Source organism: Cyanistes caeruleus, unplaced genomic scaffold (assembly GCF_971803275.1).
Source record: "Cyanistes caeruleus unplaced genomic scaffold, bCyaCae1.hap1.1 HAP1_SCAFFOLD_288, whole genome shotgun sequence".
In the NCBI taxonomy this organism is placed as follows: domain Eukaryota; kingdom Metazoa; phylum Chordata; class Aves; order Passeriformes; family Paridae; genus Cyanistes; species Cyanistes caeruleus.
Genome location: NW_028256062.1, coordinates 16,843 through 27,514, shown reverse-complemented (window position 1 = coordinate 27,514; position 10,672 = coordinate 16,843). Strand labels below are relative to the sequence as shown.

General features: G+C 54.9%; 1 protein-coding gene across 1 annotated transcript; it reads right to left on the bottom strand.

Moving 5' to 3' along the window:
* Nucleotides 1-338: 338 nt before the first annotated feature.
* Nucleotides 339-10,330, bottom strand: LOC111941952 (uncharacterized). Its single transcript, XM_086874601.1, has 22 exons — nucleotides 10,177-10,330; nucleotides 9,864-10,130; nucleotides 9,445-9,513; nucleotides 9,006-9,077; nucleotides 8,732-8,809; nucleotides 8,551-8,652; nucleotides 7,991-8,101; nucleotides 6,614-6,685; nucleotides 6,340-6,417; nucleotides 6,160-6,249; nucleotides 5,763-5,834; nucleotides 5,590-5,661; nucleotides 5,410-5,499; nucleotides 4,853-4,960; nucleotides 4,495-4,566; nucleotides 3,805-3,903; nucleotides 2,919-2,990; nucleotides 2,759-2,830; nucleotides 2,574-2,672; nucleotides 2,020-2,127; nucleotides 1,401-1,557; nucleotides 339-872 (listed from the first exon to the last, which is right to left on the bottom strand). Exons 2-22 carry the CDS (start codon nucleotides 9,958-9,960, stop codon nucleotides 629-631), a joined length of 2,034 nt encoding a protein of 677 aa, XP_086730727.1. The 5' UTR covers nucleotides 9,961-10,130; nucleotides 10,177-10,330; the 3' UTR covers nucleotides 339-628.
* Nucleotides 10,331-10,672: the final 342 nt, after the last annotated feature.

The window sequence follows — 10,672 nt, the reverse complement described above, 5'->3', positions numbered from 1 at the left end:
TAAAAGCTTTCCCCTCCTGAAGGGACACACATGCAGAGGAGTCTGTGAGGAGAAGTGCCCTCAGCCACTGCCAGGTTGTGTTTGCCTCCTCTTCAGGCTCAGGATTCTGGGAGTTCCACGAGCCTCAGCTGCCACTGTATTTTTCTCTGAATGTTCCTTGCTGGGCAGTACACAGGGAGAATATTTTGTGCCAGATTCTCCTCTGGGCTTTGAGGCAAATCTCAGTAATTCTGTTGATTTGCATGTACAGATGAACTTTTTGTAGGTAGGACGGAAAAGGGAAATGGAAAAGGAGTTGCTCCAAATTTGAGTGGCCCAATCACACTAAAAATGAAATATAAATTGAAAAATTTTTTATTTCTTTTTTTTGGCCTAGTAGGTGGGGAAAACATGCAAAGTTATAAAGCTCTATGAAGAGATAAAGCTAGCACCTAGCAGCATAAAAATCAAAAGAGCAAAGGATGAGGTGGGCATGGGAAGAATATTCAGCCCTTCCTCTTGAACGAAAAACAGTAAGAAAACTGCCTCTGGTTGTTACCCATAGGCAACAAGTGTTATATATAGCAAAGAGCAGATGCCCCAAGCTCTTGGTGGCCCAAGGCCTACCGTGGCTGGCCCACTTTCAGTCCTAGCTGGACCAGGGCGGCCGGCTTGGGAGGGGAGGAGGTGGGGGGATCTCAGGGGAAATGGGCATCACAGCCGGGCTGGGGGACTGTGGAGGAGGCCGGGAGTGCTGGTGCTCTTCTTTACAGGGCAAATCCTGCTTCTGAGACCGTGTAGGCGCACAGTAAAACCAGACAGTCTCCGAGCTTCCTGTGGATGAGGGAGAGTGGCACATTCTTCGCCAGGATGCTGGAGTTGCAGAGGTGTTCCTGTGGAGAGAAGAGGTGGCTGAGGCCTCCAGCTGCCACTAGCACACAGGACCCCTCCTGAACAGCAGGGCCCAGAGCGGCCAAGGCTCCCCAGCACAGCTGGAGCTGCTGGCACAGCTTGGCCCAGCTGGAGAGCTGCCCCTCAAGGCCCCAGTGAGCAGGGGATGGCTCTGGGCAGGGTCCCTGGCCAGGAGCAGGCCTCAGAGCACCTCTGCCTTTCAAGGGCAATCTCGTTCCCACTCTTCCTCCTGCCCACCTTGCTTTGCCTCTGCCCGCTGCTCCTGGGGCTGCTCTTGGCCAGGCAGCCCCTGTGGGAGCCAGCATTGGCTGCAGCACAAGTGGGCTCCTCAGGACAAGGCCCAGCAGTTCGGAGGCCAATGAAAGGCCCGGGCAGCAGCAGAACTCTCAGCAGAATTCTGTGGACTACCATTGACTACAAACAAGTGCACAGCAGCATGACTATGCATCAGGCTCCCAGTGCTGTGTGCAGAGTTTTAAGAAAACTCTGGAAAAAAATCAACAAATTACCGTCTGATCTTGTAGACTTTCCGGATCCCAAAAAAACAGCATATAAATGCAAGTTGCACAGTGATAACTGTCACAACTGAGTCTACGACGCAGGTTTTCCGAACATCCTGCGGGCGGACAATTCCAGAGATGGGCGCTGAATCCTTAATATCGATTCCTGTTGTAGTGATAACATCTGTGAGAGCTATGAGCAGCCTTGAGCCCAAGCTGTGCTCCACTGCTGAGCTGGCAGCACGCTGGATACAGCCAGGACATTCTCTGTCTACCTTACCATCCCTTGGCACAGGCTGTGCCCCCCAACAGAGCCCAGAAGGCCGGGAGCAGAACCCCGGGGACAGCGCAGCCACTTGGGCAGTGGCTCCTTCCAGGGACACGGGCCAAAGCCATCCCTGAGCAGCCACAGCCACCCCTGACCCTCCCTTCCACTTGACAGCTCCCCTAGCCCAAGGGGACAGAGCCAGGCCCTGTCAGGACACACTGGAGCCTTGGCCTCCTCCTCTGCCCTTTCCCCACCATGGACACCCAATGCAGCCACTCCCAGGGTGTTTCGGGATGCGTCTCGTACGGAGGGGCCCCAGCAGGACTGCTCAGCCTGGCTGAACCTGGCACAGCAATATACCTTCTGTGCCACTGTCTGCTATCTCCTCCCTTTCTGCAGAGGCATCTGGAATGAAGCTGTTGCATTCTGCAGGAAGTTCTGCCTTCTGCAAAGACTTCTGGTCCATCTCTGGAGAAAGGAAGAGGCACAGCTGAATCAGATGGATCTACTGCCCATCGGGGAGGTGGCTTCTTCAGGGAGTAATACTTGTCAAAGACATATCCATGTCTTGGTCATGATTGCTTGATCAGGAAAAGTCCACGGCTCTTTGGGCACACACAAGACTCTCCCTCCTCCTGAAGCTGCCCCTCTTGATCTACCCTGAGACTGGGAAATTGCAGGGGATTTCAGAGTGTGCATGGCCAAGGTGCAGCTTGAGCTCCCTGACAGCTGATGCCAAATGCCTTCCTGCAGAGGCTGGGGAGAAGCTGCAGCCAGGCCAGGCTGGGGAAACAGCCCCGCAGGCCATGAAAGCAGCAGCAGGGCAGCCAGGCTGACATGGATCCCTTCTTCCTGTGCCACCATGTCCAGATGTGCAGAGAAAGGCCCCAGCTGCTGAGGGAAATTGCACCCACCATGACGTCTGTCCCGATCACTCAGCCTCACATCCATGTGTTTCGATGTCTCCAGGGACTTGATATCTTCTGTAGGCTTGTTCCTCCCTCTAGGAGGACCTTAACAGAAAGTATTTCCATTTCACATGAATGTGTCCAACAAACCAGGGCTCAGCCTGTGGGCTCAGCAGGGACACAGTACTCACCCCTGCGATGGGAGCCGAGCTTGCGTTCAGGAATCAGGAAAGTAGCTGGGAAAGTCCTCTCTGCAGACACACCTGTAACTGAACAGCCACAGAAGCTTCTGTCACCTGTTTCTTGACAGGTTGTCAATGATTATGCTCTGAGCAGAAGTTGAGAACTTACCTGCAGAACCTCCTAATGGTTCCAAGCCATCTTCCATCCCAGCTGCTGGAGAAGCTGTCTCAGCACCCTCATCTAGAAGGGAGCACAGATCAGAACCATTCCAATGTGTGCTGAGATCGACTTCTGCCTTTGGGATCTGGGCACGGCAAGGGGTTTGGGTAATGCTGTGGGAGCCAGATGTCAATGGACATGGCCAAAGCTGCAGAGGGCTCTAGGGAGCTCTGGGCTGGCTCCTGGTCACTCTCAACACCCTTTTTGTGAAACATCCCTGAAGGGCAGGCACTGCCAAGCAGCAGAGATGGCAGCTCAAGCCTCAGCAGGGCTCAGGCCCAGGGGCACAGCAATTGCTCTCTGAGACTGTGCCTGGCATGACCTCCCTCCCTTCACCAGAGGCTGCCCATGGTCCCCTGTTTCCTTCGGGAAACACCGCCTTCAGCAAAGCCATTTTCTTCATCTCTGGAGAAAGGAAGAGGCACAGCTGGATGTGACAGAACCGTTCTCCTTCCAGGGAGGTGGCATCATCATGAGGCAATAATGGTCAAAATCATGGATAAAGATTAGGAAATCATATCAAAGTTTGGGATTAGCCAGGACCTTTCCTCCTCCAAACAGCCCCTACACCTGAATTACCCTGAGACCGGGAAATTGCAGGGGGTGTCAGGGTGTGCATGGCCAGTGCTGCTGTTTGGGCTCCCTGTCAGCTGATGCCAAATGCCTTCCTGCAGAGGCTGGGGAGAACAGCCAGGCCAGGCTGGGAAACAGCCCTGCAGGCCGTGAAAGCAGCAGCGGGGCAGTGAGGCTGCTTTGGATCCCTTCCTGCTGTGCTGGGCACGGCGTGTCCAGATGTGCAGAGAAAGGCCCCGGCTGCTGAGGGAATTACACCCACCACGGTGTGTCTCCAGATCACTCAACATCTTGTCCAGAAGTCGGGATGCCTCCAGGGATTTCCCGTCTTCTATGTCTTGGTTCGTCCATGCAGGAGGACCTGAATGGAAAGCAATTCCATTTCTCCTTCAATCCTGAGGGGCTGGGAGTGCACCTGGATGACTGCTGCCCTCCAAGGCACTCCCTCATCTCTGCCTTCCCCTCAGGAGCAGGGGCAGGGGGACCACGTTCCTGCAGTGGCCCCACACAGGGATGGAAGGAGCCCCTTGCATGGCAGTCAGGGGAGAAAGAACACCCTGGAGCTGCCAGAAGCTCTGAACTGAACCCCAGGCAGGGCCAGGGCTTGACAGCGACAACGGGAGCAGCTCAGGTTCCCTGGGGCTGGCAAAGGAGCCACACAAGGCACAGCCCTGGGGCACAGCCCTGGCCCCTTCCCTCTTGCTCTTCTCCATGGCTGCACAGAGCACATGGAAGGAGACACTGGCATTGCACATGGGAAGGAGATTGACAGCTAAATGCTCCTTCCTCCCACTGACAGTGATGTGTGGGATCACTCAGGGCTCCAGAAGGGAGCAAGGTGAGGTTTCCACAATCCATCAGTCTTCAGACTCTTAAGGGAAATGGCACATGAGTGAGCTCTTGCCACATTGACACTGATTATTCTGTGCAGAAAGAGACACTGAAAACTTGCCTCCAGTATCTGGCAAAGTCTTCAAACCACCACTGACCAGCATTTCCATGTACTCCATGTCACGATCCCAATCTAGAAGGGAGCACAGATCAGAACCATTTCCATGGTTTGCTTGCATCCGCTTCAGACTTAGGGAACTGGGCACTGCAAGGGGTTTGGGTAAGGCTGTGGGAGCCACATTGTCAATGGACATGGCCAAAGCTGCAGAGGGGTCTGGGGAACTCTGGGCTGCCTCCTGGTCACTCTCAACACCCTTTCCATGCTCTATGAAACATCCCTGAAGGGCAGGCACTGCCAAGCAGCAGAGATGTACAGGTCAAGCCTCAGCAGGGCTCAGGCCCAGGGACACAGCAATTACCCTCTGAGACTGTGCCTGGCATGGCCTCCCTTCCTGCAGCAGACGCTGACCATGAGCCACTGTTTTCTCTGGGAAACACCGCCTTCAGCACAGCTTTCTGGTCCTTCTCTGGAAAAAGAAAGTTTTACAACCGGATCAGATGGAACTGTGTCACAGATGGGAGGTGGCATTTTCAGGAATGAATGCTGGTCAAAGACATAGATAAGGATTAGGAAATTATATCAACTTTTGGGACTGGTCAGGACCCTTCCTTCTCTAAACACCCAGCATTCCTGGTGTACCCTAAGATGGGGAATTGCAGGGGATCTCAGGGTATGCATAGCTGAGGTGCACTTTGGGCTCCCTGTCAGCTGATGCCAAATGCCTTCCTGCAGAGGCTGGGGAGAAGCTGCAGCCAGGCCAGGCTGGGAAACAGCCCTGCAGGCCGTGAAAGCAGCAGCAGGGCAGTGAGGCTGCCATGGATCCCTTCCTGCTGTGCTGGGGACGGCGTGACGAGATGTGCAGAGAAAGCCCCTGGCTGCTGAGTCTCAGGAGAAGGATGAGGGACATGGACCCACCTTGTCCTCCCTGCTGCATTTCCTTCAGCATTTGCTGCATGGTATTAGATGGTTCACGAGGTTTCTTGTATCCAGTAGCTTTGTTCCTTCCTGTTGGAGGACCTTAGAGAAAAATTTCCAGGAATGGATTCCACAAAATCATTGCTCATCCAGTGGTGTCAGCAGGGACACACTACTCACCCCTGTGATGGGAGCTAGGCTTGTGTGCAGCATCCTGAAAAGTGTCTGGGAAAATCCTCCCTGCAGACACACCTGTAACTCAGCAGCCACAGAAGCTTCTGTCATCTCTGCTAGCAGGATGACTTTTGGGCTCTGAGCTGGCAGCATTCCCAGGGGGAAAGGCCTTGACCTACCCTCGCCATCTCCGTGAGGCTCAGTCCTGGATGTGAGTAGGGAAGCTAGATCACCTTCACCAAGGGGCTTAGCTGCAAGGAAAAGTAGGACAGAACAGCTCCTGTGGCTCTGTAGGAGATCCTCAGGCTCCCTGGGGCCAGCAAAGGAACCGTGCAAGGTACAGGCCCGGGGCACAGCCCAGGGCCTGGCCCCTTCCCTCTCTGCTCTTCTCCGTGGCTGTACAGAGCACATGGACACACTGGCATTGCACATGGGAAGAAGACTAAGAAGACAGCTAAATGCTCCTTCCTCCCACTGACAGCGATGCTGTGGGATCACTCAGATCCAGTGTCCAGATGTGCAGAGAAAACCCCCAGCTGCTGAGTCTCAGGAGAAGGCTGAGGGACATGGACCCACCTTGTGCTCCCTGCAGCATTTTCTTCAGCATTTGCTGCATGGTATTGGATGGCTCATGGGTTTTTTTGTGTCCAGTAGCTTTGTTCTTTCCTGTTGGAGGACCTTAGAGAAAAATTTCCAGGAATGGATTCCACAAAACCATTGCTCAGGCTGTGGGGTCAGGAGGGACGCACCACTTACCCCTGCGATGGGAGCCGGGCTTGTCTGCAGTAAGCAACCCAGGAGCTGGCAAAGCGCTCCCTGCCCACACACCTGTAACTAAACAGCCACAGAAGCTTCTCTCATCTCTGCTGATCTGCACAGGCAGCACTGAGCTGCAGGAGAGGTGAGGGGATCACACAGGCCAAGGGCACACACGTGCACGGCTCTGTCCTGGCACCTGCAGCGATGCTGCCCTGGCTGAGCTCTGGGCTCTGAGCTGGCCACTCTCCCTGGGGGAAAGGCCTTGACCTACCCTCACCACCTCCCTGACGCTCAGTCCTGGGTGTGGGTTGTGAAGCAAGATCACCTTCACCAAGGGGCTCGGCTGCAAGGAAAAGTAGGACAGAATAACTCCTGTGGCCCTGTAGGAGATCCTCAGGCTCCCTGGGGCCTGCAAAGGAGCCATGCAGAGCGCAGCCCTGGGGCACAGCCCTGGGCCTGGCCCCTTCCCTCCCTGCTCCTCTCCGTGGCTGCACAAAGCACATGGAAGGAGACACTGGCATTGCACATGGGAAGGAGATTGACAGCTAAATGCTCCTTCCTCCCACTGACAGCAATCCTGTGGGATCAGTCAGGGCTCCCAAAGGGAGCATAGAATGGTTTCCAGAATCCATCAACCTTCAAACTCTTAAGGGAAATGACACATGAGTGAACCCTTGTCACAATGACACTGATTATTCTGTGCTGAAGGGGACATTGAGAACTTGCCTCCAGCATCTGGCAAGGTCTTCAAACCACCATTTACCAGCACTTCTAGTTAATCCATGTCACGATCCCAATCTAGAAGGAATCTCAGATCATAACTATTTCCATGATCTGCTGGTATCCCCTTTCTTCCTTAGGGAACTGGCCACTGCAAGGGGTTTGGGTAAGGCCATGAGAGCCACATTACAATGGGCATGGCCAAAGCTGCAGAGGGGCCTGGGGAGCTCTGGGCTGGCTCCTGGTCACTCTCAACACCCTTTTCATGCTCTATGAAACATCCCTGAAGGGCAGGCACTGCCAAGCAGCAGCGATGGCAGCTCAAGCCTCAGCAGGGCTCAGCCCAGATGTTGCAGTGTGTTTCTTGTTAATGGTGTTTTGTGTTATGGCGGAAGTTGCTGGTTTGGTCCAAATGCTGCCCTCCCACCCCACGTTGTCAATGTACCCTGAGTCTCCTGTCAATCTGCCTTAGGCCCACCACATGCCTGGAATTCCACTTCAGAAATCCCCTGAACTTCAACACTAGATTAGTCCATGTGACCTCATTTTTTCATCCACCTCCCTCATTGGATGAGGATTTTGTGAACCCTGCCTTTTACCCCACCCCACGGTATCTCTGATTAGCTGATGTTTTGTACCCTCCCTTTGAACTGCCTCCCTATTTCAGCTGTTGCATACTCACATTTTCTGTCTTTTACCCCCAAGATTCCCCAGAGCAATAAATCCACTATTACCCCATCCAAAAGATCTCCCTCTCATTCTTGCCTCCTCAGAGTAGAGACTGACAGTCAAAAAGCTGTAGAGCAAGTGCTCTAGTGGCACCTCGGGTCTTCCTGCTCCTGGGCTGTGACCCACTCCTGGAGCAGGCCGAAGTGATAGAGCCAGAGAAGCTCTGGCCCAATGTGATACCCAAAGGCACAGCAATTACCTCCTGGGACTGTGCCTGGCATGGCCTCCCTTCCTGCAGCAGCAGAGGCTGCCCATGAGCCACTGCTTCCTCCAGGAAACGCCGCCTTCAGCACAGCTTTTTGATTCTTCTCTGGAGAAAGAACATTGTACAGCTGGATCAGATGGAACCATTCCACAGACTGGAGGTGGTATCTTTTGGGTCAATGCTTGCCAAGGACATGGAAAAGGATCATGAAATCATATTAACTTTTGGGATTGGTCAGGACCCTTCCTTCTCAAAACAGCTGCCATTTCTTGTCAACCCTGAGACTGGGAAATTGCAGAGGACTGGGAAACTGCATGGCCTGTGCTGCAGTTTGGGCTCCCTGTCAGCTGATGCCAAATGCCTTCCTGTAGAGGCTGGGGAGAAGCTGCAGCCAGGCCAGGCTGGGAAACAGCTCTGCAGGCTGTGAAAGCAGCAGTGGGGAAGTGAGGCTGCCATGGATCCCTTCCTGCTGTGCCGGGCACGGCGTGTCCAGATGTGCAGAGAAAGCCCCCGGCTGCTGAGTCTCAGGAGGAGGCTGAGGGACATGGACCCACCTTGTGCTCCCTGCAGCATTTCCTTCAGCATTTGCTGCATGGTATTAGATGGTTCACGAGGTTTCTTGTGTCCAGTAGCTTTGTTCCTTCCTGTTGGAGGACCTTAGAGAAAAATTTCCCAGGAATGGATTCCACAAAACCATTGCTCAGGCTGTGGGGTCAGCAGGGACACACCACTTACCCCTGCGATGGGAGCCGGGCTTGTCTGCAGTAAGCAACCCAGGAGCTGGCAAAGCGCTCCCTGCCCACACACCTGTAACTAAACAGCCACAGAAGCTTCTCTCATCTCTGCTGATCTGCACAGGCAGCACTGAGCCGCAGGAGCTGTGAGGGGATCGCGCAGGCCGAGGGCACACACGTGCACAGCTCTGTCCTGGCACCTGCAGCGATGCCGCCCTGGCCGAGCTCTGGGCTCTGAGCTGGCCGCTCTCCCTGGGGGAAAGGCCTTGACCTACCCTCACCACCTCCCTGAGACTCAGTCCTGGGTGTGGGTTGAGGAGCTGCATCGCCTGCACCAAGAGGCTTGGCTGCAAAGAAAGGCAGGACAGAACAGATGCTGTGGCTCTGTAGGAGATCCTCAGGCTCCCTGGGGCCTGCAAAGGAGCCACACAAGGCACAGCCCTGGCCCTGGCCCCTTCCCTCTCTGCTCCTCTCCATGGCTGCACAGAGCACACGGAAGGAGACACTGGCATTGCACATGGGATGAAGATTGACAGCTAAATGCTCCTTCCTGCCACTGACAGCAATCCTGTGGGATCACTCAGGGCTCCAGTGGGACAAGGTTTAAAAAACGCATCACCCCTGAGATTATGTTAAGGGAAGTGGCACATGGCTGAGCTCTTGCCACCCTGACATTGATTGTTCTGTAAGTAAAAAGGGGAATTGAAAACTTGCCTCCAACATCCTCCAAGAATTTCAAGCCATCATTCATTACTTCCAGGTAATCCATGTGATGATTCCAATCTAGATTGGAGCACAGATCAGAACCATGTCCATGGTGCATTCTGGGATCCCCTTCTGCCTTAGGGGACTGGGCACTGCAAGGGGTTTGGGTAAGGCCTTGGCAGCCAGATGTCAATGGACATGGCCAAAGCTGCAGAGGGTCCTGCGGAGCTGTGGTCACTCTCAACACCCTCTTTGCAGTCCCTTTGCAACATCCCTGGCAGTGTGGCAGGAGCAGCCCAGGGCCCCTGGGGACTCTCTCCCTCCCACAGAGGAAACCCTCCCTTATGCTTTGGGGAAAACCATTCCCAACGCTTCCCAGGGAGAAGGGAGTGCTGTCCCGAGAAAGGGGAACCAGGCCGTGGGCTCACCTGCTCCCTGTGCTCGCCAGGGAGCAGCCTGGGCAGCCCTGTCAGGCAGTGCCACTGCCAGGAGGAGCAGGAGGAAGAGGCGCAGAGGAAAGGCCATGGTGCCTTGCCCTCTGCCAGTCCTCCAACTCTTGCTGTCACCACTGTCCTCACAACGCTGTCCCAGTGTCAGCACCGCTGCCACCGCCGCTGCTGCCACAGCCGCTGCTGCCACCGCCGCTGCTGCCACCGCCGCTGCTGCCACCGCCGCTGCTGCTGTCGCCGCTGCTGCTGTCGCCGCTGCTGCCGTAGCCGCTGCTGCCGTAGCCGCTGCTGCCGTAGCCGCTGCTGCCGTAGCCGCTGCTGCCGTAGCCGCTGCTGCTGTAGCCGCTGCTGCTGTCGCCGCTGCTGCTGTAGCCGCTGCTGCAACAGTCGCAGTCAAGGACTGACTGCTCCGTCCTTGTGGTGCTGTGCAACCACGGGGCTCTGCCACCTCTGTGACCTCAGAGCCTGTCGTGACCTCAACCTGTGTAACCCCAGAGCCTGCTGTGACCTCACAGCCTTGGCTGTACCCCTTGAGTGTTCTCCCATCTGGGTGCCCTGATAGTAAATCTTTTAATTCATCAAAGGGCCATTGCTAAGCAAAACCTTGGTTTTGTCTGCTGACATTGCTGGTCAGGTGTCGCTAGAGGACACGAACTATAGAACGAGGGTTCCGATCACACACAGGTGTTCTGACACTGGTAGAAGGGACAATACCTCCCTCATCTCATTGGTGGGACAAGAGAAAACAGTCTCAGAAAATATGTGTCTTGTTTTAGGAAACAAAAGCT